We start from the raw sequence: 27,987 nt of genomic DNA, 5'->3' as shown, positions 1-27,987 counted from the left end.
ATATAATATACAAGTTTCACTTTTTAAATGGAATTACTGAAATCAATCTACTTTTTCATGATATTCTAATTTTATGACCAGCACCTGTACTGCATTTTGCACGAAATGTATTTATTTTTCACTGCACTGAACCTTTCCATATTATGCCTTTTACACCATGACTTTAAACAGATTTTTCTTTTCTATGACACTAGAAAAATTCTGATCACTGCTGCACTTTATAATTGACAGTGTTCATTTCACTGCTGTAAGCTGCTCATTCTCTGTTGAAAGCTGTATGCATCGAAAGTTTGTTTTGTATACACTTTGTGTATCCAAGATGACAATAAAGTTTGTCTAAGTCTTACGCCAGTGGAGAGAAAGGGGTCGAGTGCTTGAGCTACCTACAGCTCTGATCAGGACCCTGGCTGCTCCGTTTTGAACATAACAGCTTTTAAAGGCTCCTGCAGGAACCCTGATTAAGATTGTGTTACAGTAGTTCAGCCTAGAAAAGTCTAAAGACACGGAAGCTTCTCTGCAGCCAGGAGGAAGTGATTTGGAGATGTAACCAAGGTGGAAGAAGGAAACTTTGTAGATGAATAAGATGTGGTATTAACAGAGGAAATATAACAGTATGGATTAGATGGTTAAACTGTATATATAGCCGGTGTCCTAACAGGAAAACGGCTCCTAAACTCATCAAAGATGCTGTTGGAAGGGATAACCCTTGCTGTCATTAGGTTCCTGGAATGGCTCCAACCTTGGCTCTAATAAAAGCTGGAGGCCAACGTATGAAATCCATAATCTATTCCAGCTAACTACGCAGTTAAGCCAGGAAGAAAGCTCCGATATCAATCAGGAGGATTTGTGGCTTGTTAAGTTACATCAGTAGGCCAATGTATTTTGCAAATCTTTAATGTATCAGCAGATATGTACATATCTATTTATGTAGATTAAAAAAATCTGATATTATTTAGAGGTTCCGTGCTTAGTTCTTATTCTGGAATGTCTTAAATCCATTTCTGTAATGTTTGTAAATTTCTCACTGGAAGCTTTGCGCTTGGTTCTGATATTTTTAGTCTTTTAACACATGGGGCTCTTTTTGCAGTTGTTTCCTGCTCGCTATGAGAGACGACAGCATTGACGGCATCTACGACACACTGAAGCAGTGCGCGCTGGTTTCCAAATCAGCAGGAGGCATTGGCCTGGCTGTCAGCTGCATCAGAGCAACGGGCAGCTATATCGCTGGGGTGAGCCACAGAAACACAGCTCGGACTAAAAATCAAGCCTGCTCTTGTTTATTCATTTTTTAACAATATTTTATATTCATAACTTCAGACTAATGGCACTTCTAATGGGCTTGTTCCAATGCTGCGTGTATACAACAACACTGCACGCTACGTGGACCAGGGCGGCAACAAGGTGAGCAGGACATAGATTGTATGTGGTAAGGGATAACTGTCTCTAAAAAATTTTGCATGTCTGAATTTATAAATGTAAGTCCATAAATGTAAATAAAAGATTTGTCTTGTTCCCTGTAATCAGCTCATACATTCATAAGAGATCAGATCTTCACTCGTGAGAATACGTATGGAAGGACAAAAAAAAATTTGAATACAAATAACAAACTTAACAAACAAGTACAAATCACAAGTTTATACATAAGAATGACCAACTTATGAGTACATGTAACAAATTTACATTTTGAGTGATATTTCTGTTTCCATCATCTTCCTGCTCTTGTTTAATGGTCTCCCTGGGAAGGAGTATAACAGAGTTTCCACAGGTCATTAAAAATCATTAAAAGTTATTAAATTATTATTTTTGGAATTAAGGCCTTAATTGGCATTACAATTAATTAAAATGCTTCATTTAAAAATAAAAAAAAATGTTTATAAAAGCAATTACATCAGGAATATCACGATATATTTGCGTGGAACTGCTTCCGATTGTTCAGAAAAGAAGCTCAAGGCGGAGAAAAGGCTAAAGAATGGGGAAAATGCAAATTTCAACAAAAGTGGCTGGAAGACGAGGAATTCGACTGCAGCCTGTCGATGGGTACTTGTTGATGACATTAACATTATTTCTAAGAGCATTAAAACAGCATTAAAAAGCATTAAGTTGGAGTTACTCATTCCTGTATAAACCCTGTAACAGCTTCGTCAGTATTCTTATTTGTGAATTTGTGATTTGTACTTTTACAGCTACAAAGTTGTAACTTTATTTATAGCTTCTATTCTCACAGACAAAACATCTGATCTAACATATATAAATGAGTTGGCAACAAGGACAACATATGAATTTTGAATTTGATTAACATTTAAAGATTCAGACACCATATGTTTTCATAAACGGTTATCAGACCCTGTAAAGATATTCCTGATAAAAGGTTGTGCAGCAACGACGGATGAAAGGTAGCTGGAATGTTTCTTGAACCTTTAACTGAATGGACTGTTGGGTTTTTCCGTAGAGACCAGGGGCCTTTGCGGTGTACCTGGAGCCCTGGCACGCTGACGTGTTTGAGTTTTTGGAGCTGAAGAAGAACACTGGTAAAGAAGAGCAGAGGGCCAGAGACTTGTTCTTCGCCTTGTGGATTCCAGACCTCTTTATGAAACGAGTGGAAAGCAACCAGGTTAACCTTTAGAAAAAAAGTCCTGTTTTAAATTTCTTATTTTATAAAAGTGATACTAACCTGGTGTCTGTTCTGCTGCCCTCCTAGGACTGGTCTCTGATGTGTCCCAGTGACTGTCCCGGGCTGGATGAGTGCTGGGGAGAGGAGTTCGAGGAGCTCTACACTCGGTAGGTTTGGTACAGTGAGCTGCTGTTTTGTTTTACCTAAGAGCTGTGTTTTCTAGTGCTACCCTATCCTCCTTATCATGTCTGCCTTTAGTTATGAGAAGGAGGGTAGGGTGAAGCGTGTGGTGAAGGCCCAGCAACTGTGGTACGCCATCATTGAGTCGCAGACAGAGACGGGTACTCCCTACATGCTCTACAAGGACGCCTGCAACAGGAAGACCAACCAGCAAAATCTGGGCACCATCAAATCCAGCAATCTGTGCACAGAAATAGTAGAATATACAAGTAAAGACGAGGTGAATACAGTGACTCCTACAGGCTTGGATTGTGACGACGCTCTTTCTACGCATTGACCGTGCTGTTTTTATAACTTAGGTTGCAGTTTGTAACCTGGCGTCCATCGCCCTCAACATGTACGTCACCCCAGAGAGGAGCTTTGATTTCAAAAAGCTTGCATCTGTGACCAAAGTGATCGTCAGGAACCTGAACAAGATCATCAATATCAACTATTACCCGGTGCCAGAGGTACGAGCCGAGCACTGTCTGCTGCAGAGACTGCGTCCGCCCTGCAGCTTTAGCTCAGAGCTAACTAAGCTATACGATACTTCAAGTAATTTGTTAATCCAGTCTTTTTGTCAATTAATCTAAAAGGCAATAGCCTCAGTAAATAAACATTTCTAGATTAATAAAGGTTTGGAATTAATAGAAAAAATGCATTGCAAATTTTATGTGAATTGTAAATAAATCATTAAAAATAAAAAATAAATATATATATTAAAGGTTTTTTTTTCTTTATTATTGGTGTGGGAAAGTTAGTCTTTCAGCAAATTAAACATTTTAGTATCTGGTTTAGGGAGGCTGGTTCATTTGGCATCAGTGCAGTATTGTCCGCTGCTTTCAGGGGTTTTTTAACCTAGAAGTTACAGATCTAGTGGTCAAAGTTGGCCATCGAGGGCCGCTGTCCTGCAGGTTATTATTTAGAGAAAATCAGCTGTGCTGAAGCAGGGAAACCTCTAAAACCTGCCGGACAGCAGCCCTTAGGGACCGACTTTGGACATTCCTGCTCTAAGTCTTTGTTAACACTGTAGGTAAAAGCAACCACCATCTGACACAACAGTCAGAACAACAGAACAGAACAAGCATTAGTGAAGGATGTGGAAATACATTTGAATCTGTGTGTAATTTTTTGAGAAATTGACCAAATCAGAAGAAATTAAATGCCTTTTACTTCCTGCACCACAGGCTGAAAAATCCAACAAGCGTCACAGGCCAATAGGAATTGGTGTGCAGGGTCTGGCCGACGCCTTCATCCTCATGCGCTACCCATTCGAAAGTCCGGAGGCCCAGTTACTCAACATTCACATCTTCGAGACCATCTACTACGCTGCCCTGGAGGCCAGTTGTGAACTGGCAGCAGAATTCGGACCCTATGAGACGTACGCTGGCTCTCCTGTCAGCAAGGGAGTAAGTCGTTTTTTCACATATCCATCTTGGGATGCAGATTACAGGGGCTGGATGTGTGCTGATATTTCTGGGGTTCCGGTTTGTAATTTTGTTTTTTTTCAGATCCTTCAGTACGACATGTGGAATAAAACCCCCACAGATCTGTGGGACTGGAAGGCACTGAAGGAAAAAATTGCCAAGTGAGTCTACCTAAAATCTTCACTTGCTCTTTTCTTTAGAAATCTGTTTTTCCTGTAGATTGTCTGTTATTAAGCTGAAGCGTGTTTGTCCGTAGGCACGGTGTGAGGAACAGCCTTCTTTTGGCCCCGATGCCCACAGCTTCCACTGCCCAGATCCTGGGTAACAATGAGTCCATAGAGGCTTACACAAGCAACATCTACACTCGCAGGGTGCTCTCAGGAGAGTTCCAGGTCAGCTTAGACATTTGCTCATTTAAATCTGTTAATAAAAATAGAAATGAAAACACAGACCTCCTCGGTAGGATTCAGATTGTCCCTGATCAAGGTTTGATGATCAAAGGTATCCAATTTACACTAGCCTTTTTTCTAGCCATTTTATAATCCCAATAACTGGAATTTATTGACTTGGAGTGATGTCATGGTGAGGACTTAGTGCCACATACCTGATAGAGAACAGCTCCAGTCGAACATTGAAAGTTCAGCTCCTTTTGATGGAAGTAGCTGCCAAACTGAATACGGAAGTCGGATATCATCCCGTTTCCTGATTTCCTGAATCCCAATTCTGAATTTTAGCAGCATCACAGTTGAAATGTATGACTTTGAAGTTGGAAGTTTTTGACTTTTGAGGATAAATGGAACTCGCCATAATTTTTAATCGTATCAGAGGCTATTGGCTTACTGGGGATCAGCAGTAAAGGTCTCAGGACCCCAGTCAGTATTTAAAGGAAGATCAACTTAAGGTTTTCAATTGTATATCTGTTCTTTAGATTGTGAATCCTCACCTGCTGAAGGATCTTACAGAAAGAGGACTGTGGAATGAGGATATGAAGAACCAGTTAATTGCTCACAATGGCTCCATCCAGGTAAATTAATAAAAATAAATCTATTAGAACTAAATAAATAACTCGGTATCAGTTTCTGTATAGTGTTATAATTTACATTTTAATTAACAGATTTTAACATGCCATAACTTTTGTTTCAGGAAATTAAAGAAATCCCAGATGATATTAAGCAGCTGTATAAAACAGTTTGGGAAATCTCCCAGAAGACTGTCCTCAAGATGGCAGCAGATCGTGGCACTTACATCGATCAGAGTCAGTCTCTCAACATTCACATCGCTGAGCCCAACTACGGCAAACTCTCCAGCATGCACTTCTACGGATGGAAGCTGGTAAGTCAGCACCCTAAAGAACAAATGCCGCCCCGCAGCGAGGGTGGCAGCCCTCTAAGCCCGGTTCATGTTTCTCCCACAGGGCCTGAAAACAGGCATGTACTACCTGAGAACGAAGCCCGCCGCCAACCCCATCCAGTTCACACTAAACAAGGAGAAGCTGAGGGAGAGCCAGTCGGCCAAGAGTGTGGAGGAGGAAGCCAGGGAGCGCAACACAGCAGCCATGGTCTGCTCCTTAGCAAACAAGGACGAATGCCTGATGTGTGGCTCCTAAAGCAGGCAGCGACTCTCTGCAGCTCCGTCCCACCAACGGCTTCAAAAATCCCAAGTTTACAGTTATTTTATGATTACCAAACATTTTTAACTATGAAATGGTTGTTCTATTTATATGGAGCTAAATTGGAGCCAAAAAGTTTGTTAGACATTTTTTCAAAAGTATTTTTGAAACTGAAAAATTGTTTTTACAAAAAAGATTTAGCTAAAAAAATATAACTTTCAGTTGTTGTTTTTTTATTTTCTTTTTCTTTTATATTGCTGACCCTCTAATTAGGGGCAGGCTTTGGAGAACTTTAGGTGTGGAATGATGACTGACAACTTAAACAGTCATCTCAGGTGTTGCATTCAGGAATCGTAGTAAATAGGAAGGTTTTCTTGAAAACAGAAGTTCTATGTAAATGTAACTTGTTTTACAAAATAACATTTTGTACTTGTATAAGATATTTGAGAGCCTGATGGAAACGTTGGAACCATGATATTGACAAAGGGACATTTTCTGTGTTCTTATAGTGTAGGAAGAGCCAGACTGATAGAGCAGTGGCAGGACTGCAGCAAAAACCAATCATATAAATATAGAATATCAATGATGTTGAGAAACTTCCTCTAATATTTGACAGTTAATACATGGGAAGAGGGATTGAAAGGTTGATAACCTCAGAGGTTAAATATATTTTCATGATCAGTTGGTGGTTGGTAAGGGAGCTAAAACCAGGAATTGGCTGAAATGAGATGTTCCATCAATGGAAGATTGGGTTGAAGTAATACATAATGTTTATATGACGGAAAGGCTCACCTTGAGAATAGAATCTGAAAAATTGGGTGTAATTTATATCACCAGTGAGATCAGATTTTGTCATGTGACGAAATTAAGGTCAACAACCTCTTAATGCCACATATTTAAAGTGTTCTTTTATTGTTATTGGGTTTTTTTTCTCTATCCTTTTAAGATTGCATGTGTTTGGACATGGATGGACAAACATATGTATGAATAACGAAGAAGTGAAGAAAGGAATAGCGAATAAAAAAAAAGATTTTAAGATTACCAAATGTATTGTTATCATCTAGCTTATGGATGGATTGTAGTGAACTTAGTTTGGCTAAATTTGTTGAATATTTGAGAAATGGTTTAGATGGATGTAAAAGTTTCCAAATGCACTCAATCAAAAAAATATTGATGATGTAGTAAAAACATTTCTGTTTTCCACGGTTCCTGAATGCAACAGCTATGAAAATTATTCCTAGGTATTACACTGGTTTATTCCAAACCCCATGTCATATATGGTGCGCCCACACAGAGGACATCAGTTTGAAACTGAAAGGTAAAATATTTGTTTGAAAAGTATTTTCAGACTTGTCCGTTCAAGTCTATTGTACTGTTTTGTTTTTTTTGTTTGTTTTTTTTCGGCTTCAAAAGAAAAGTTTTTGAAAAAACTTCATGGCTCCAATTTAGCTCAATTTCACATTGTACAGAATGAAATATTGGATGAATTTTTTTGTACTTAATGTTATCATTGCAGTGTTTTTTTACATTTTTTTATTTTAATTAAATCCATTCTACGGCATTAAAAGTACTAGAGCAGCTTCCATATTTATCAGCAACCCTAAAGAGATGCATTAAAAGCTTGGTTGATAGTTTATTGCTGTAGTATAATTCTTATAACGTAAATGGAAAAATCCAACCTTTAGTTGGAGTTAATTATTTATTGAGTGACTCTTTAAAATGGAAAAGATGGGAGAACATGTTCTGTCAGTAAGACATATGATTAAAAAAAAAAATAACTTTAAAGCTTTTTTCCATCTATATCTTGGAGATAAATGTGGAAGGTGCAGCTATTAAGGTTTTTACTTTATTTGCTTTTTTTTTTTCATCGTTTATAACAGGAACTATGTTTTTATTTTTTTTTACTTTTACAGCACTCAAAAACAATCTTTCCAGAATTAAAACTATTAAAAACAAACGTTTGGAATGAGTGTGTACCTTGATTTAAACCTTTCTTGTTTGGACATTAGCAGCAGGGTGGGAAGGTTTTCCACCATCTTTGTTCAGATTCCCAAACAGCTTCTTAATTGTTTTCCTACTCATTAGATCGTGATGAAAACACATCAAACTACTTTGTCAGAAACATTCCAGTTGGTCTGTATCGACTAAACTGACGCTTTAATGAAACAAACCGAATCCAAGCAGAACATTGTGTCTTATGCAACACTATGGTGATGACGGTATATCTTAGGGTGATTTTCCAGAAGGTATGTAATGTGCCCTGGGAGTGATGATGCAGCAGGTGAGAAATTAATGACTTGGTGTGCTAGTGCATGCCTCCAGGGGGGCAGATGGGGTTAAACAAGCTGGGACTTGCTTCTGTTGCATAAACTCCTAACAAACTGATACAGAAACATTCATCTGTGAACCCAGTCGACATTTCAGCAGTTAGAACTGAAATATTACAAAAACATTTGTGTTCAAATTTAAAACGAACAAAAGGACAAATGCCGTTTAGATTTTCCACCAGTAGTATTTTATTTATCTTGTTTTATTGATCAATGATAGCAGTACTAAGAGGCTGTTTCACTATGGATTGAAACAAGTTTCTATATTACTGTTAGTAAAACAGTGTTTGCTTCTCTAGGGCTCATCCTATAAAGGAATTACAATGGTTCAAATATTTTGTTAGTTGAGGTTGCAATTTCTTGGTCACATTAAGATTGGCCTTTTTTGTATTTTTTCTCAAACCTGAAATATATAAGCATATATTTTTTAAGTTTAACAAAGATTCTTGCCTAAAATGTTCTCCATAACCCATGAAATCTTGCAGGTTTAAAAGGATTGGTCAAGCTTGAACAGCGAAGGCAGACAACTTTGGCAAAACATTGGGGATTCTGTAGGATGAAATCCCTCTGATGCGAACCTTGCCAGATTCTGGCACTGCTGGTAAGATCAATGTGCATCACCTGTAAATGGTCCATAGATCCATAAATGGTTGTTGGAAGTGGTGCGACAGTGGCGTTCTGTCACTACGTCTTTAACTGAAGATGGATCCTCCTGGCTATTTGGCGTTTTGTTTTTGTGGAAATTAAATGTACATGAAAATATAAAGTTCACTATTTTCCATCCATAATTTTAGCTATTTTCCTAGCTAAGGAACGCTTTGAGCCCTAAACTGAATTCACTGTGGGAACATTTAAATATGATCTTAGATGAGTTCTGAGAAGAGGTCAGCCATGTGATCAGCATCAATTCACTGTAAAATGTTTGTGCTTTTTATTAAATGTTTAAACCATGTCATTCAATTATGCTTTGTAAAGGCACGTTTTTAGGTACTACACTACGGCTACAAGTACTACAGTTTATGATGTGATACATTTATACATTCTTTCGTATCAAAGATAAATGAAAAAAAAACAATTAAAACAAAACAACTAAAATGAGATGGTTTGTTTGAATCTAGATAAATCATTCAATACATTTTTTTAAGGGCCATGATACTGCATATTTTATGGATGGATAAAGGATGCCTTGATATGTGCAGATGGTTTTCTAAACCAATATTGTTTCTCTTCCTCCATTTACATCATACAAATGACACAATAACAAATTCTACACAACTCTTGATTTAAAACAAACAAAAAAACATTTATTAACAAATAAAACAAAAAAAAATATTAACATTGGGTAGCAAATGGAGGGAGCAGCAATGGCTGCTGAATGCACTAATGAATGAACACATGCACATATGGGCCAATCCAAGAAAAAAAAAAAAAAAAAGCCGTAATACCTACTAAAATGTGATTGAAACAGGAAACTAACTCAGGCCATCTTGTATAAACACAAATATTAATTAAAGCCTGTGATGGACTGGTGACCTGTCCTGGGTGTACCCTGCATCTCCCCCATAGAAAGCTGGAAATAGACACCAGCACCCCTTACGACCCCAGCAGGGATAAAGCATGACAGAAAATAGATCTATGAGTTCAAAACATAAGCTGCGTTGGGCAGCTATCAGAACCCCTGGAGCCATTTATCCCTCCCCCATGCCTATATCTTTTTGGCCCAAATCCAACCTTCTAAACAGCACCTCTGGACATTTCCTATTCCGTGGGGGTGCAGTTGAGTCAAAGTTTCATGTCATCAGATAAATTTGACAAAAGAGACTCAAAGATCGCTTTTATGAAGTCTGAAGCAGATCAGATCAAAAAGAGCAAAAAGCTGAGATATGGAATTTTCGGCCCTTTGGCCTTTACTGTGTTTTAGAATTGATTTTTACATCACATTGATTTGTTCAATTCTATTTCGATAAATTTTGATCCCTAGTGCCTAAATTCTATGCATGTTTGATCCAAAATGGCCGACTTTCTGTGGGGTTTGGAGGATGGCTCCAAGATACTTTTTTGTGCATCCTAGTGGATTATACAAGTATACCACATTTCATAATCCTCAATAAAAGCATTGCCTGGGGCTGTTTTGTTTTTGTCTTATGACAAAAAGTCTGAAATTTAAAGTTCAGCCACGCCTACATACTTTTTATAACATTTGATTGAAACACAACATGAGATATATTTCCCTGAACGTAATTAAATAAATCCTAAAATACACAATACAGCAAAAGTATACCCATCCAAATGATTGGAATCACTTTCCTGGTCGCAGGTGTATAAAATCAACACCTCGGTATCCAGACTGTTATAAATATTCCAAAGTCAGCTGCCAGCTGGATCACAAGAAAATGGAAAATGTTTGTGAACAACAGCAACTCAGCCACAAAGTGGTAGACTACATAAACTGATGGAGCAGGGTCAAGAGATGCCCATAGTGTAAAGAGGTGGCTGACTTTCTGCACAGTTGGTCGCTACACACCTCCAAACTTCATGCTATCTTCAGATTAGCTCTAGAACAGAGAGCAGAGGGCTTCATGGAATTGGTTTCCACGGTGGAGCAGCTGCATCCAAGCCGCACATCACCAAGTGCAAAGCACCGGATGTAGTTGTGCAAAGCACTGACCTCCAGAACAGTAGAGACATGATCTCTGTTGTAACGAATGGTGCTCCTCCATCTAAAAATGGATCAGTTTGGGTTTGACGGTTGCCAGGAGAACAGTTCTTATCTTGCTTCATTGTGTTGAGTGCAAAGTTTGGTGGAGGGGATATTATGGTGTGGGCTGGTGTGGTGTGGCAAGGCTTTCTCTTCCAATGGTGAAACAATTTCCATAAACAGTCCTAAACCTTGTGGACCGCGTTCCTTAAAGATTAGAGGCTATTTTAAATGCAAAGGGTAGAGAAACGTCTTATTGAACCCCTATGGATTAGAAAGGGATGTCACTGAAGCTCATGTGAATCAAAACAGGTTAGCAAATGCTTTTGGCAATAAAGTGTATATCCCTCATTTTTGTGGGTATTTTTGTAATTGAAAATGGAACTATAATCCTAATGAGAAACAATGATCCGATGTGGGAGAAAGAAAAGGAATGTTCTCTATTATTATAGCTATAACATCTGTCTTATCATTCATAAATGTTTTGGACTGATATCTGTAGCAAATCAACAAATACAACCGCTTTCAGCTTTAATCAGTGATTTATGTCAAGCAGGCAGACTGAGATGTTGACTTTGTGTAATGAAACAGTGTGTTGTGGGTTTAAGTCAGTTAAAAAGAGGCACAATGTCCATTAGGTTATGGAACATACAGTACCAGAAATCTCTCATGTTTTACCGTATATGTATGGCCGCCATATTGAATATAGATCTCTGGCTTGTTCTGCACATCCAACTTTCCAACCAGGAATTCTGACGTCAGAAGGTTATTTTTCCAACTAAAAATCTAGAAAGTTAGGTATCAAAGCAGAAGCAAAGGCAACAGCTTAATTGTCTGTCCACTTTTTATTAGAAACCACCACGTTGAAAAGAAACTATACCTTATACCAGTTTGAGAGTTTTAATAAATAAACAATTTTGTGATCTAAATCTAACCTTTAGTGCTTGAAAGCAAAAGATGCACACTTTCTGACCCATAATCATCATGCTACCCTCAGCCTGTGCGACCTGGGTGCAAGTGTCATGCATTCATGCTCGTCATATTTTTATCATCATCCCTTTAATGGCCACAGCAAGTTCATTTCCTTGGTGGAGGAGATGTTGAACAAGTGTTACTTTATTAAAAGGTAAAGGTTAAGATTCCTGCCCAGATCTGTGTGTTATCCTCTGCAATAGGCTAGACTAAAAGATATTTAAATATCTGCATCCAATGTGATCATTCTGATAATTATTCACTTCTGAAATCCTCCAGTTTGTCTCCAGACATGAAAGCCCCTAACAACCACTGTGCTCAGGTCTTTACAGATGGGGCGTCTATGGATCCTTCCCCCTCCTGTGAACCAAAGCCAGTGTCGTTTGAGCCGCTGCTGCCCGTTGGAGACTGAATCGCTTTCTTGTTTCCGTTGTTCTCGCCCCCCTTGGTTGTGCAAGATCTCCCCTCTACTTTACTCCCACATTTTATTCCCTTCATCCATCCAGCCTCTCCTGATTTTTCTATCAGCTCGATGTTATTGAACTTGTCAATCATTTTCTTTGCAGCTGTTGTTTCACAGCTTGTTTCTTTGCTCTCTGGCCTCATTTCTTCTTGTTTTTCTGTCACCTGGGAGTTCATTTCTCCTTCCCTTTTTATCTCTGCACCCTGTGTGCTCTCAACTTTCACCTTTTCCTCTGGGCTGATAAAACTTGTCCCTCCTGTGACCTCCTCTTTAACTTTATCATCTTCCTTGTTTAACCTTACTACATGCTCTCTTTTCTCAGTTTCCTTCTCACCCTCTACTTCTGCTTTTGCTCGTCCCTCTTCCATTTTCACCACTTCGCAGTCTGTCACCTTACTCGATTCTTCTTCTTCACTTTCATTCACCTGATTCAATAGAGCATCTGTGTCCTGCCGCGCCTCTGAATCGGCCTTCCTTTCATCAGCCCCTTCCTCTTTGTGATGAACTGTCACTTTAAGCGATGTGTTTTTGTCATCTTGCCTGCTGTTAAAGCCTCTGAAGTTATTCTTGGCACCAATGATGTATTTCCCCAGCACAGAGGAACCATCCTTGGTCAGCGCATCGTTTGGAGCGTGTCCATCAGTCAGTAGAAGCTGCTGGATCCCTTTCATTTCAATGTGCATCCTGGAGACGGCTTTGTTCAGCTCTGTGATCCGGTTACCGATGTCTAATGGGAGAAAACACAAATCACATCACAGTAATTAGGTTTGCAGACGATAAAATTCTATTTAGTTTCAAACTCTCCTAATAGGCTAACACTTTAGATTCCTTATTTGATTACACAGCCTTTACATTAGGAATAGTAAGAAATCGAAGCTTCTGGTGAGCAGAATTTCTGTGATTTAATAACACGTTTTAATTTTCCCAATAAACTTCAATTAACTACAACTTCTAGATCATTTCCAGAGGTTTGGGAAAATATGAAAATTTGGGTTTCAAATGTTAACTACTATATAGAGCTATATTGTGCCACAAAGTTTGCTCAAAGTCTTCTTATTTTCAGATTGGAAAAAAAAATATTAAATTGTAATATCATACTTTTCAAATTAAGGAAATAAAAAGAAATTTTTGAATCAAATTTTTTTAATTCCAGTTGTTTTTTCTGTTATAATGAGGGCTGCAATAGTAACATTTAATGCCACATGATGGATTCCAATTTGAATAAAATTTTACAATAAGGACAAAGAAAACTGCAATTATAAATAAAGGAAAAAAAATTTATCCATGAAAACCAAGTAGTTTCTTACAATATGGAAACATATGGAGCTAAATTAAAACCAAGAAGTTTGTTCAAAAACTTTTTTTTACAAAACAATAATTTTGAGTATAAAAAATCTATTTGAAACTGAAATATATATTTAAAATAGCTTTTCAAAACAATTTTTTCCCTGTCAGTTTCCTTTTTTTTTTTTTTTTTTTCCAGTTTCAAACTGCCCCCTGGGTGTGGGGACTTAGACAACATTGGGTCTGGAATTATGATTTAAAGCTTTGGCACTAACTTTCCTAGTTGCTCCATTGAGGGACCGTGGAAAATACAAATGTCATCAATATTCTATTTTTATATGATTTGTTTTGAAAAAAAAACAAAAAACAAAGGTCATGGTTGGAACCTGCATCTGCTTTAGTCAGTCTGGTGGTTCTTCCAATTGTCTTAAGAACAAAGGAAATATCTAATGGCAACTAAAAATAGAATAAAATTTGGTTTATTTTTAAAGCGCCAATTCACAACACATGTCATCTCAAGACACTTTACAGATACAATAGTGTCAGATTGGATAAAAGTTGCTACCAAGGATAATCCGATGATTTCATCCAGTCATTGACTTGCAAGACAAGCTTCTTGTGGATGAGCTCGTGGTGATGATTTATGCTTGCATTTTGTTGTTGACTCTTCAGCAATCCCTCACACTGAGCATGCATGCAGCAACAGTGGAGAGGAAAAACTCTCTTTAATCTGAATAAACCTCCTGCAGGACTATGCTCAATGTGAGCGGCCATCTGCTGAGGCCGACTGGGGTTCAAGGAGACAGAAGCAGAGATACAAAAGGAAGCGAATAAACAAAAATGGTGCAAAAATTATAGTGGAGATGTTCCCTGTTTTTCCATTCAGTCAGGTTAAAAGCAAACTGCAATGTAGTAAATTAGTAAAAAAAAAAACTCCTTCATAATTTCTGATAATCAAAAGCTTGTCCTTTAGAAGGTTAAAAAAAGTGTGGATAACCAAAATTTTTTTACACCCTAAATTTTATATCATTTAACACTTCAGATATTTAAAATTATGCAGACTATAGGACTCCCCAGAACCTTGGATTTATGTTTGTTAAACAATTTAAGTCAAGTTTTTATTGTAAATCAGAGGAACCAAGCCAGCTGTCTGAAACAGTTTTGCACTGCAGCTACAACACAAAGGTCACATCTGCAGCCAACTAAGCCTCAGTTATTGGGCGTAAATACATTTTTTTCAAATCCGTAAATTTCAAAAATGTTCCAAACATTAATAGAGAAGTTGTTAACAGTCAAAGATAGCTTTGCTGGGACATCGTAAGCTTTTTGGTGGTTTGGTGTGAATAACGAAACAAAACCACCTCAAAAATGTACATAACCGGTCAATCTCTTTTAAAAAATTACATCTTAGAGGATCATGGATATTTATATTTTATTTTCCTCTCAGACCTTATATGGTTCTGTATCCCAGCATTTTCCTCACTTAATTGGCTTCAAATAAAATCCTTGTTAATGAATATGATTTTGAGATAATCAACAAATGCATAATAAACCTCTAACATTCATTTAAAATAAGCTTTTTCTCCTCTTGGCCTAAAACTGGACTGTACTGTACTGGTCTGAAATTATCTGATGGTTTGATGAATTGAGAGTGCGGTTTTGGAAATAGTATGCAACACTTCCTCCAGGCTGAGAAGAAAAGGGAAGCGGTCTGCCTGTTACGGGAAACATTCTGCTCATATTCATAATGTTTAGTCTGGCAGCTAAAGAATAACTAATTGAAACAGTTGAGCTGTTTTTCTCCTGAATTATTCATCAGCTAAAAGCTATTGGTAAAAAGTCTCAGTTTAATCTGACCTGAACATACCTCACACGTGATATTTTATTGGACCATGATGTTAACATTTTTTTTCCTAACTCTATTTGTCTCTTAGTTTTGCTAAAGTTCCTGATTAGAGTACTTGTCTTTACTCGAACAAACCCAGCAGTACATGTGCTCTTTTTAAAGTCGGTTCAGCCTAAAAATCTCAATTAGTCAACCCTTTTTACACTTAAAATAAGGAATCTTAAAATACACTTTTAGTAAAAATGGAACATGCCTTTGTTATGTATGAACGTCACCTGGAAAATAGACCATAACCTCCAGAAACCAGATTATTGGATGGCCAGAATACATTCTAAATGGGGAGTGGCGGCCTAGTGGTTAGGGCATAGAGCTTGGAATCCAGAGGTTGTGAGTTTGAGCCCCACTCCCACAGACTTCCACTCTGGCTCCTTGAGCGAGACCCTTAACCCCACACTGCTCCCTGGGTGCCGCACAATGGCAGCCCTCTGCTCCCCAAGGGATTGGGTTAAATGCAGAGGTAATTCTCCAATGTGAGACCAATAAAGTTAAATTATCGTTAAAATACAGGTGGACGTGTTAACACTCACTGGAAATAAAAAAAAATAAAAGTATTTAAAAAAATCAAAAGTAGCAACTAAATGTTCTCTTTCTTTTAGCCAAAATACAAAGCTTTGTTAGGTTGGAGCTATTTTCTGATTATTCACTAGCTTAGCACTAGCCATAGCATTAGCCTGAGCAGTAGCATTAGCTGTAGCATAAGTTTAACGACTTCATTGATCTCATGTGTTGTAGAAAAACTAGAAAGTCTTCTGCTCATTATTTTTTTGGGGGGAGAAATTAAAGTGTTGGAACTGATGTTAACTTTGGTCAGAATTCTGGCATAATCATATTTTTTGAATTGATGAAGCAATTATTGTAAATTATAGGTACATTCATTTAGCTGCAGATTGATTGGCTGTTGAATGGAAAGTCATTTTTCTGCATGCCCAACCTTCACGCCATGCTCTTAAAACAGAACAGGTAAAGGATAATAAAAACATGGTGAAAACTACGCATAAAGGACAGAAAACGCAGCCATAACAAAAGCCCTATTTACACTACCCTCTGAAAATTGACCCGTTTCAAGCTCAGTTCCTTACACAGTAGGGAAGCTAGTATTTTTATGAATGTCCGAAGTTTCATGATTACGGAGACTGACTGTAAGGAAATGACGCTGTCTGCTCATGCACTATTTGTTATCTGAGAACCGAGCCAGAACTGAACAGTGCCGAGCCTTACTGATGATCTAGTACTGTAGTTTAGCGCGGTTCGGTTGTGTCTGGCACGGTCCGGTTCAGTTTTGCCATAATTTGCCGGCACGGTCCGGTTACTTTAACATGAAACAATTGTGTTAAAGTAACTAAATATGATTAAGTAAATGCCAAAAACGGATGCATACTTTTTAAAGTGTACATCTCCCAAGTTTGTTTTATTAGATCTGGCCATGCTAGATCTCATATAAGATACCAAAGTAATTATTATGAGATTATATCTTATACTTATGAGGTAGCCAAGTTATGATAATTACATACAAGTTGTTTTAGTGTTTGTTTTTTGTTAATTATCAGATTGGCATCAATGGGCTCCCATACATTACCGTCCCGAGTGTGTCTGTTTTTTGCCCTTGTACCTTGTGTGTCGTTTTCCTTTACACATTTTTACTTGTTTTCATTCTTTTTCTTTGTCTTAGTTTTCACATCCTCTGTTTAGTTTTTTTAAATTTCTATAATTATAATATTGTTTTGTTGTAATCTTCTGTTCTTTGATTTAACTAATAACAGTATCAGTGATTAATTTATGTGTTAGACTGTTAGGAATGTTAATCTTTATAATCAGATTTTTAATTCATAATTATACATGCACATTTATAACACTTTTTAAAAAACTTCATGTTTAATTTATCATGTATGCCATTTTGATATCTGTAAAGTATTTTTTTCTGTTAATTTTTCCTTTAATTGTGGCTGATGTACAGGAACGTGCTCACATTGGGGCAGTAAAGGATGTTTCTAGTCTACAACAGAAAGTATATTAACAAATGCATCTTTTATTCTAAAACTAAAAAGTCTTAATTGACTTTAAATGGAAGGAACAGAAACAAAATAAATATCTTTGCATGTTCAAAACAGTAATTTGGAATCAGAGTTTTAAAAACTCAGGTTTCTTTTTTTTTTAAGTGAAAATAATATGTTAAAGCACCAACTGCTGAATTCCTGATATGTTTTAAAACTGTAAAAAGCTATTTTAATTCTTTGCCATAACATAATGCAGTACTTGGGGTGTGTTTACATCGCCTGTTGGTTACCTTTCCTCTTGGTCTCCTCAAACTCCCTGCGAGCCGACTCGATGTAGCGCTGGACCAGAGCTCTGATGACCTGCTGTCGGTAAGGCAGGCTGTCCTCCGATCCCTTATCACTGGACTTTTTCCAAAGATTAGATTTCATTAAACTCCTTCTTAAGGCAACAGAAAACAAAATAGATTTGGATCACTGAACGCACACTCACCACCGAGGCTATCGGAGGGTATTTTTGCTCTGAGTTATAGTTGCAGCAACAGCAGATGCGTTTAAAAATCCCCCTGGAAAGAAAACCCAATTATAAATCTAAACTAAAACATGCATATTTTTTTGGTAGAAGATTTAGTTTTACCTCAGGATGTAAAAGATAGCTTTTGGTGAAGGGATGATGTTGAAAGGCACAGGCATGGTGAGGCCCTCTCTGAAGTAGCTCAGGTACAGCTTAGAACGAGCGAATTTCCACTCTACGTCTGCATCATCCTGAAAGAGAGAACAGATGTCAGGCTGCATCGCTGAGCTCTATCTTCTACAAAACAGGAACACAGAAGACCTCTGACTCTTTACCTCAATCTTCTGGAAGGAATTAGTAATCATGGCAATGAGCATGTTGAGGAGGACAATAACGATGACGAGGGTAAAGATGCCGTACAGGATCCTTCCTACAAACTCTGCTAAAACAAACTGGGGCATGTCCACATAGTCCTGGTTGGCCACGCCAAACATGGTCCAAAATAAGAAGTTAAAGGTCTCATTAAACCTGCAGAAGAGTCATAAAGCAGGGTTGATATCGTAACAGTCTTTTAAGAGAAAACTACAGCAGACACAATGCATTAATTTCTGTAGAACTACAGAACGTAGGTAACTGAAAAGCTTTCGTTCTCACCTGCCAAGATGTGGAGAAATGACATAAGGAACATAGACATTGTTTATGCCACAGAGGAAGGCGGTTCCAATGATCATCAGTATAAACATGAATCTGCAAAAGGAAAAAAAAGGTTATTTTTACCTCCTTTGCTGTGTTCTCTTAGCCTAGTAAACTAGCCCCACCCGCCAGGGCCAAAATCATTTTTGCCTGCGAGTTTGGTCTAGCCTCGATCAATGCCCCAGGCCCTAAATCTGGCGGGCCAATCACAACGCAGAGATGTGTTTGGAATTTTTGGATGCAAAGTGGGCGGGGTTTTGAGGGCATGACGACAAAGCTGCGCGACGCTGGAGAAACCACAACAAGGAAGATGGCAACACTTATTGAACAGTTCTTGTTTGACTCAGCTTTGGAATCAGTTTTGGAAAGATTAGACTTGGGGTTTTTGTTGAAACGTGAGCAGGCAGAGGCTCTACGCTCATTAATTTTTCAGAAGGACGTATTCGCTGTTTTACCGACATGCTGTTTTCTTTTCACTCCCTCACCAGCTTTCTGTTGCGCTTACTACATCACAGTCAGTTGTGCTCATTGGTCAGAGTGTTCAGCAATAGTCACAGACTCATCAACAATCTTCTGATGTCTCATTCATCGGGGCCAGACTAAATTACACATTTAATTTCACATTTAATCTGGTTTATCAGGCTAGTGTACTCTGACTTTTTCTCTAAGAAAGGTGAATATGCAGATGCAGTAATGCTGTTACCTCATCATGTCGTCAATCATCTTCCCTATGGAGATCTGCAGCGTTCCCAGGGACTCGTGGGCTGGCAGGATGTAGGCCAGCCGGGTGAAGCTGAGCATGCTGGTTACTGCAAACAGCACCTCAGAGATGAGCTGTGGGTCCTCCTGGTGCCAGTTGTCACGGACTTCAGGAGAAAAAGAAAATGCTTTAAATGCTTCTTATTAAAGGCTCAAAGTTAAGTTTTTTTTTTTACACCAATTTATTTTCTAAATTTGTTAGCAAACAAAGCCTTGTGTGTGTTTTACAACAACAAAGGAGGCAAGATCATGTGCTTGGGCGAAGAGTAGTGGCCTAGTGGTTAGGGCATAGAGCTTGGAATCCTGAAGTTGTGATTTTGAGCCCCACTCCCACAGACTGCCACTCTTGGTCTCTGAGCAAAGACCCAATAACCCCACGCTGCTCCCCGGGTGCCGCACAATGGCAGCCCACTGTTTCCCAAGGGGATGGGTTAAATACAGAGGTAATTTTCCTGAATGTGAGATCAATAACATTAAATTATTATTATGTATGCAGAGGGTAAAGATGAGAAAATGTTCCCACTAAAAATTATAAAGGAAAGTCGAAGAACAGTGTGAAAATAAGACCTCAATAGCGCTCGGAATACAGTAAAAATGTTGATTTTCACCCAAGCGTTAGCTAAAGCTGCCGAAGTGCCCAGATGTGGCTGCAAAGTTGATGGATGCCCGAGTAAATGGCCTTTTAATACAGATACTCTTGATAGCAATGTGATAATTAACCTCCATAGTCTAGGCATTAGAAGTAGACTGATTGATTGGTGGGCTGCACGGTGCTGCAGTGGGTAGCACTCTTGTCTTGCAGCAAGATGGTTCTAGGATCGATTTCTGGCCCGGGGTCCTTCTGCATGGAGTTTGCAGAAACTGCCAGAGATAGACACCAGCCCCACCGCGACCCTAACAAGACTAAGCCGGAAAAGATGGATGGAGGGATAATTAATTGGTTCTTACCTTAACCCTGTTTCCCTATTTGTGTTTTTTAGGAACAGGAATTTTCTTTTTCCTTGATGTTCTGATAGGAGGCTCTGAGGAGGATGAACTAGAACTTAAAGATGCAATAGATTGGTTTATACAATCATTTTTGTGTTGGTCTTCGATCACACCAAGTTGCAGCTTCACCTCAACGCATAGTAAGAAGGCCGGGCTCTATTAAGTACCTGCTTTAATGGTGGCTGTCTGGCTTTCTAAATGTTCCACGGTACTGCCAACAGATGGCGCCATGTCTGTTAATGTTTGCTCATCGCAGCTGGCTCTGGAATTCTATTTAGGCTCAAAAAGAAATATCTGTACATTATCAGGTTGGATGCTTGAAGTATATAACCTTATTCTTTTAAGATCAAATGCCCTTTTTGTCCCTTTAGGATTTTATGTGACCCACTGACTTTCCTGATTATGAAGGAAAATAAGCCAGTTTTAAATAGTTTTTCATAGAAAATTGAAAAGAAGGACTTTTCTTTGTATTCAATTCCCATCAAATTAAATCCCCTAATTAAAATCCAGTGCATGCAATTCCCTTAAGAAGTAGCAGGGAATTAAGTCCACTTATGCAAAATTTGATCAAAGATTTACGAAAGCTTGTTGTCATCCTTTTTTGAGGACATCCAACAGTTATTTGTACAAATCACCCTTGTAACATTAAACATGATGGCAGCAGCATTTTGCTGGGTGAAAACGGTCATTCTGAAGTGATGGAAGCTTTTTGTTTAAAGTTTGACATGAGCCATATGGCCTAAGCTATGAGGCAAACATGTAGAGAAAGAACCTTTAGTCAGATTGGACCAAAGGGGAACATTTTACACTGTTCTGCTTTTTTACCCGCAAAAAGCAGAACAGTTCCCTAAACATATACCCCACAGTAAAACATGGAAGTGGCAGTGTCATGCTGTGGGGATGTTTTTATTCTTACAATCATAGACAGTAAATCTGATTATTCAGATTCTAGAAGAAAACCTGCTGAGGTGAAAGTTGGCTCTGTGTAGATTTACCTTCTAGAAGGACAGCAGCTCTAACAATAAACCCGAGAAGCAATGAGTGCATAAGTCCACAGGGCATGGTAGAAAACTAAGAATAAAATATAACTAAGATTCATAAAGACATCCAAATCTATGTTAGATCTACATAAGATATTTTCCAAAAAGAATGAGCAAAAATATCACCCTCTACATCTGCATAGCAGTTAGAAATCCAAAATATATGCAGGTTTAATTGCAGCCAAAGAATGTTCTACATGGTAATTAGATTTCAGTTAATTAATGTCAATTATTATTGTAGCATTTTGTTCCCTATACTGTTTAATTTCTATATGAATGACCTCTCTAAGCAGCTAAACTTGTGTAAAACTGGCTGAATGGTTGGAGATACAATTGTAAATAATTTAATGTATGTTGATGACCTAGTAATCTTTGGTTCAAGTTCAGCTGGTCTTCAGAAGCTGCTTAATGTCTGTTCAGCATATGATGAGCTTCATGACGTCAAATTCAATCCTTCAAAAAGTATAATTTTGATCTGTCGCACTAAAGAGGACAAAAACATAATATTTCCAAATTTTAAACTATCTGGTATTTTATTAAACGTCTCAAATTTAGTCAAATATCTTGGTCATGTGTTGACAGACCGTCTGTCTGATGATGAGGACATTTAGTGTCACGTCTGAATGATATACGCTCAGGCAAATATCCTTGTCCGAAAGTTTGTATTCTGTTCTGACAAAGTGAAACTGAACTTGTTCAGATCATATTGCGCATCACTGTAAAGTTGCACACATTTGTGGTGCAACTTTAAAAATGCCAGTCTTCATAAGTTGAAGGTGGCTTATAATGATGCACTAAGACTTTTATTAAATAAGCCCAGATGGACCAGTGCCAGTGCATTGTTTGTATCTGTTAGTGTCAGGACTTTTATGGCTGTTTTGAGAAAGGTTATGTATACATTTATTTGTCGTCTAAATGAGTCTAATAATAGAATTATTTTACTGATGACCAATGTCAAATATAGTGCAGTTAAATACTCATCTGTGCTTTGGAGACATTGGTATAATTGCCTTCTGAAGGGTTAGGTTCCTTCTCTGTTGTACTCTTATTCTTTTTTTTCTTAGTGTATCTGTTTTAATGTATATTGGACCTTGAGTCTGTAATAATAAAATCAATTTGGAATTCATTGCAAGAAATGATATATGACTTTTGTTGCTTAACTTTACAATGATGTTAACTTTTGTTGGTGTATCACTTACAACTTCAATGAAATACATGAGGGTCTGTTGCAACATGTTGAAATGTAAAAAACATCTGCAGGTATGCAGGTGAAGATTCTCATTCCAGGTCATAGTCATTCCAAAAAAGTAAAAAAAAACAATCCACTGGTCTCTGTTTTGAAGATTGAGGACATTTCGCTTCCCATCCAAGAGCTTTTTCAATTCAAAATGTCAGAAATAGTGTTGAGTTCAAGGGTTTATGGAGTGGACCAAAAACAAAGCTTTGTTTTGGCTTAGAAAACATGCAAACTGAACCTGACGAACGGCTCCATCCCTTAGGAATGGGCAGTCTTTTGGGTTCTTTATTAGACTGTTATACTCAATACCTGTCTATCTCTCTGAAAGGGGGATGGGGGTCGTTAGGGGGAATTGTTCAGCCAGGCCAACAATTCCCTCTAATGAATTCCTGGATTGGAAGTGAAACATCTTCAAACTTGGAAACAAAGTCCAGTAGATTGTTTTTCAACTTTTTTAGGAATCTGTAGGGATGAATATCTACAGAAACACTGTAGCTGAATAAATCAATGCCATTTTCTCACCAGTCTGAGTGAAGTAGATGCATTCGTCGCTGTTGCTCTGATCATGGCAGAGGAAGTGACCTTTGAGCATGATGAGCACACGCAGTGCGAAGGATGCCAAATACATGCTCAGCACCATCACGTCCAAGCAGTTCCACCAGTCCAGGAAGTAGCTCCGCAAGCCCTCAATCCAGACTTCCTTACACTCATACCAGAAGAATCCTACATGAAAGACATAAAGCCCCCTTTAAATGTCAGTCATGCCAGAGTTGCTCATAAAAGTTGAACCCGAGTGGCCGGACTCACCAACCACCCACACCATGTGGAATGAGCTGTGCAGGATGTTCTGCTGACGGGATGCAAATTTGTCTCGATACATCTCCATAGTTATGGATTCTCCAAGTAATGTGATGAGAAACCACAGGTAGGATGCAGAATGAAGGAGAAACTTGATCACTGGGATTTTAAGAATTTTTCCTGCCTGGAGAAAAACAAGAAGACTGTCAACCTTGTCCCCTGGGAAGATTGGTTATTTCTAGACTTGAAACTCAGCAGCAATTTCCATTCAACCTTTGACTTTGGGGCAACCCAATAGACGAGGCAAAGGAAGGGCATAGTAAAAAAGATCCCGACAGAGACCAAGAGCTTCCAGATGGTCCTGCTACCTCTCCACCCTGCCAGGTTTCCACACCAGATGGAGGAAAGGACCTGCTGACAGATCGGATGGGCAACAAACTAACAAACACAGAGAGAGGATAAGGTTATCAAGGCAATTAAGGGTTTTCCCATACATACCAAATTGAACATGCCTCAGTTCTCCCACCTGCTTCTGGTTGTAGTTGACAGCGAGCCTCAGACGTGACAGGTTGGGTATTCCCTCCTCGAAGGCCTGCTCATCCAAAGCGTCCTGGCTCTCATCTCCGCAGCTGTTTAGGATTGTGGTGACCTCACTCTGGTTGCGGCACATTCCCAACAACTCCACTGCAAACTCCTGACAGAGCTGCTCCAGGCTCAGGTACTGAGGCTGCAGGAGAATCACACATTGGTCATAGGAAGGCTTTGAGACTCTAACAAACCACAGTTGAGGCCATGTTCTACAATTAGAAAAAAACATGGTAAAATTCCCAAGAATTGTCAGTGTACTGAAATTATTGTAAGAGCTAACCAATAACCAAATCAACAACTCAAAAGTTTGCTAAACAACTCAGATCATGAAAAACACGGCAGACATCACTTGCTTCCATTTATGCCATAGGTTGGGATTTTAATAGCTTATATCCTTTAAAATAATTTTTTTGTTATTTTGAAATATTTCATAAGGATATTCCTTAATTAAAATGTTGCACAATGATGGAATGTGAGGCAAAGTAATGACTTTGAGAAGACCAAATGGCTCTTTAAGCAGCTAATCTCCTCAGGGCAGCAAACTCTCTTATTTTAAAACAATACCATATATAAAGTTGTTAAATCGGTTCAACTGAATGCGGTCTTTGACTTTGTTGAGCTTTGAGAAATTTTGTAATGCTGCAACATCGTGAAATGGGATGCACCCCAACAGGAAGAGGTGGCTTTGCTTTCATAGCAAGTGTTTTTCTTCAGGGTTGGAAGAAAAGCACTAGAGTTAACAACTTAATACAGGGGTTACAAACTGGTTCCAGAAAGGCCCGTGTGGCTGCAGGTTCTCTTTCCAACCAAGCAATAGCACGGCAGACTCCATTCATCTCATCAAGTGAGTCCAGTCTTAACCTGATGACTTGAGATGAATGGAGCCTAGTGAGCTATTGTTCGGTTGGAAAGAAAACCTGCAGCTGTACTGTATGAGATGATAAAATCAATCCCATTTGGGCCATAGATTAATCAAAAGCAAACTCAAAAGTTTACCTTTTAATGGCTCCAAAGAGCAAGAATGGAGGTGGCATATTTAAAATCCAGACTCAGAAAATAATGTGGGTTGACCTTTAACATGCCAGAACCAGGCTTAGCTAAATTTATTTATAGCAATCTCAAAGACGGCAAACATTGCCATAATCAACAACATCTAGATGAATTTACTTTTTCCCCTTAAATAAACCAAACACCGCAAAACAGTTTTTCTACTTTCTTGTGTTCTTTTTATCTGATCTGACGTAAAGAAATTAGAATACATTTGTGAAAGGATACCTTAAATTCTGGCTCTTTTTGGGACAGCTTGCGGAGCTCTCTGCTGAGACTGAAGGCGCTGAGCATGGCATCATTGGAGGTGACGGACAGGTAGGCACGGCTGGCGATCCCACGGTAGGTGTTGATGCGAGACAAGGAGAACTTCAACAGGTCGTATTGTCGGCCGTTGCGACACTCCAGACAGGCGCAGGAGATCTTATGGGGCCATGGGATGACGTGGCCTTTCTGAGTGAGCATAGTGACTATCTCGTAGAGATCTTTCTGGCAAGCAAGTGTCAGAGGAGTCACACCAGGTGCAAACTGTGAGTCGTCAATGGACCGGTCGAAGATGGCTTGAGAGAAGGATCGTACGTCCATCTTGTTGCCTTTCTCCTGGTCCAGGCGATCCAACAGGCGTTTCACTACCTTGGGCTGATTTGTGTCCACAGCCACCAGCAGAGCCTCGTGAATCTGCCGGAAGTCAAACTTGACCCCCTGCAGGAGGGCATCCATGGCATCTTCATTGCCCAGGCGGATGGAGAGGTTGAGAGCTTCCCTCCATTGGCGGTCCTCTGATTCATCCAACTGGCGAATGATGCCGTCCCCAGTCCTCAGGAGCCCACATAGAAGCTCTATCCTCCCCTCCTGAATGGCGTTGAGGAGCTCCGGAGGGAAGCGCATCTTTTTGTTCATAATCTCGCGCCATTGCTCCGGCTGTGAGCGAGGCAGGAAAGTTACAAATCAGACCAATGTAAAAAGGTCAAGATATGATGCAAGTGAAACTAAATATCCGTTGTTCTGATGAAGGTACATTGAACAGGTATTGCTTCATAAAAGTTAAAAAAAGGACAGAACTGGAAACAGTTTTAAGCACGTTTACAGCACAAACAAATCAAAGTCTACTCTTTATGTCGATGTTCACACTATGAAGCACATCAAAATAAGAGAACTTACCGTGAGGTTATCCATTCCCGGAGACAGACCAATATGTGCTTTATCGATGTGAATCCTAAAGCGAAAGTCCCATCAGAGTCTTTGGAGACATGAAGTACATTTCTAGCAACTATTTTGAGCACCAGAGATGGAGGTGGAAGATACCAATAGTCTTGTACGTTCACTCTCAATCAGAGAACAGAGCACTGTGGCGATCATGTGCTACCGCCTGACTAGATGGATTCATCATCTTCCATAAACTCAATAACAAAATTTCCTGTCCCCGGGGCCAGAGCCAATTAAAATGTAACCTGGTTAAAGTGTTTCATGCTTGGCTGGGCTGAAAACAAACTGTCTCAAACATGAATTATCCCTGGTCTCCACATTGGTAACACTGCCACAGGACAATTAAAGCGGCTGCCTTAGTTGCTCCCCCGAGAAGCAGTAGGGAGCTTGAAGCAGCTTAGAGGAACAGCTCAGAGTTAAAGATTCACTAATTATTGTAATTGATTTCTTAGATTTCTTTTCTCTTCTTACACCAGACTTTACCCATTTAATCTCTGCATAACTTTCTTATAAAAACCTCCAAGGCTTATGCTGATGATAAAGCATGTTTTAATCCGGCCTGCAACCTACGTTTAATTTGCGAATGGAAATTGGTTGCCTAATTTTTCCATCCCATTTATATTTAATTGAATAGTAAAAATTCCTTGAAAGGAGATTACTTCTTAATTTAAACCAGGAAAACTTTTTGGCCTGAGGAGTTCTAGATTGCAAAAATTGACAAACCCAGAAGGTTTTTTTCATTTGAAATGCAAAATATAAACATGTTTTAGTAGAGTTATGGCTAACATACATCTCTAAGTGGGTTGTTCTCTCCATAAATATTTTAGAGTCTGTACACTCAAATTAACGAATATTTCATTATCAAATTAGTCCAATAATAAGGGATCGACTAATTGTTTTAGTACTGATTATAATAGTGAGTCCTTTTGGCAGAATTCCTGACACCATCAGGATTCAAACCTAAGACTCTTTATCAAAGGTGCTGAATTGGCATAAAATTATAGAGGATCAGGAAAATCATAGAAAAAAACAACTATCTCAAATCAAACGTTTAAATCATGGAATTAGTCTTCAAATTTGAAAATCAAGTATTAAATTCTGTAATTTGACTATCCATTTTTAAATCATATTTTTAAACAGATTTTTAAAAACCACAATTTATAAATCTATTGACATTTCCACATCACACATTTAAAAAGTTAATTCATTTTTCCATTTCTATTATATTTTTTTCTCCTTGCACTTTGAAATTGTAATTAGTGTTTAAGTTACCCGACAACAGCTTATTAACAGGTTGGTTACAGCAGATTAGCAGCTCCGCTTAATGGTTTAGCACCAGTTTGATTCCCATCTGTTTACGGCTCAGTTTCAGCCTGTTAACAGCTTTAGCTTCCCTTTCTAAACATTTCATTAACTGCTTATTAACAGTTTGTTAACAGCTTATTAACAAGGGTCACAAAAGCTTAATGAGAAAGGAAAACTATCAAGAGAATTCACAGCGAGCAATTAATGAATGAAGAGGGGAAAAGAAGACAATTGAAAAATACAAAATGAAAAATAATTGACCATTAATCAGATTAATGGTTTAAGATTAGTGGTTTTTAAATCCCA

General features: G+C 38.5%; 2 protein-coding genes across 2 annotated transcripts in view; one reads left to right on the top strand and one right to left on the bottom strand.

Annotated features, from left to right (window-relative positions):
* The window catches only part of LOC107098236 (ribonucleoside-diphosphate reductase large subunit-like), a 14,799-nt gene extending 7,170 nt beyond the window's left edge, over window positions 1–7,629 (top strand). Inside the window, exons 8-19 of the mRNA XM_015395766.1 lie at window positions 1,088–1,229; window positions 1,318–1,401; window positions 2,450–2,611; window positions 2,699–2,778; window positions 2,870–3,071; window positions 3,151–3,300; window positions 4,018–4,239; window positions 4,342–4,418; window positions 4,514–4,649; window positions 5,186–5,281; window positions 5,401–5,589; window positions 5,672–7,629. Coding sequence (XP_015251252.1) covers window positions 1,088–1,229; window positions 1,318–1,401; window positions 2,450–2,611; window positions 2,699–2,778; window positions 2,870–3,071; window positions 3,151–3,300; window positions 4,018–4,239; window positions 4,342–4,418; window positions 4,514–4,649; window positions 5,186–5,281; window positions 5,401–5,589; window positions 5,672–5,863 — 1,732 coding nt within the window. The 3' untranslated portion in view covers window positions 5,864–7,629. The remainder of the gene's footprint in view (window positions 1–1,087; window positions 1,230–1,317; window positions 1,402–2,449; window positions 2,612–2,698; window positions 2,779–2,869; window positions 3,072–3,150; window positions 3,301–4,017; window positions 4,240–4,341; window positions 4,419–4,513; window positions 4,650–5,185; window positions 5,282–5,400; window positions 5,590–5,671) is intronic.
* Window positions 7,630–8,238: 609 nt separating this feature from the next.
* On the bottom strand, window positions 8,239–26,489 carry LOC107098235 (short transient receptor potential channel 2-like). Its single transcript, XM_015395765.1, has 13 exons — window positions 26,332–26,489; window positions 25,399–26,091; window positions 24,062–24,262; window positions 23,809–23,973; window positions 23,545–23,719; window positions 23,260–23,460; window positions 19,418–19,580; window positions 18,676–18,768; window positions 18,357–18,549; window positions 18,145–18,272; window positions 18,001–18,073; window positions 17,801–17,915; window positions 8,239–13,053 (listed from the first exon to the last, which is right to left on the bottom strand). Exons 1-13 carry the CDS (start codon window positions 26,344–26,346, stop codon window positions 12,182–12,184), a joined length of 3,087 nt encoding a protein of 1,028 aa, XP_015251251.1. The 5' UTR covers window positions 26,347–26,489; the 3' UTR covers window positions 8,239–12,181.
* Between the last annotated feature and the right edge of the window lie 1,498 nt (window positions 26,490–27,987).

This window comes from Cyprinodon variegatus, unplaced genomic scaffold (assembly GCF_000732505.1).
Source record: "Cyprinodon variegatus isolate N-32 unplaced genomic scaffold, C_variegatus-1.0 Scaffold760, whole genome shotgun sequence".
NCBI lineage: Eukaryota > Metazoa > Chordata > Actinopteri > Cyprinodontiformes > Cyprinodontidae > Cyprinodon > Cyprinodon variegatus.
Note: the sequence above shows the minus strand (reverse complement) of the source record. Positions and strands in the feature narration are given on the sequence as shown.

Coding starts and splice junctions, on each gene's coding strand:
- LOC107098235 (XM_015395765.1), bottom strand. Junction 24,263..25,398: donor AAAAAGAGCCAGAATTTAAG/GTATCCTTTCAC, acceptor ATTCTCCTGCAG/CCTCAGTACCTGAGCCTGGA. Junction 23,974..24,061: donor TCAACTACAACCAGAAGCAG/GTGGGAGAACTG, acceptor TGTGTTTGTTAG/TTTGTTGCCCATCCGATCTG.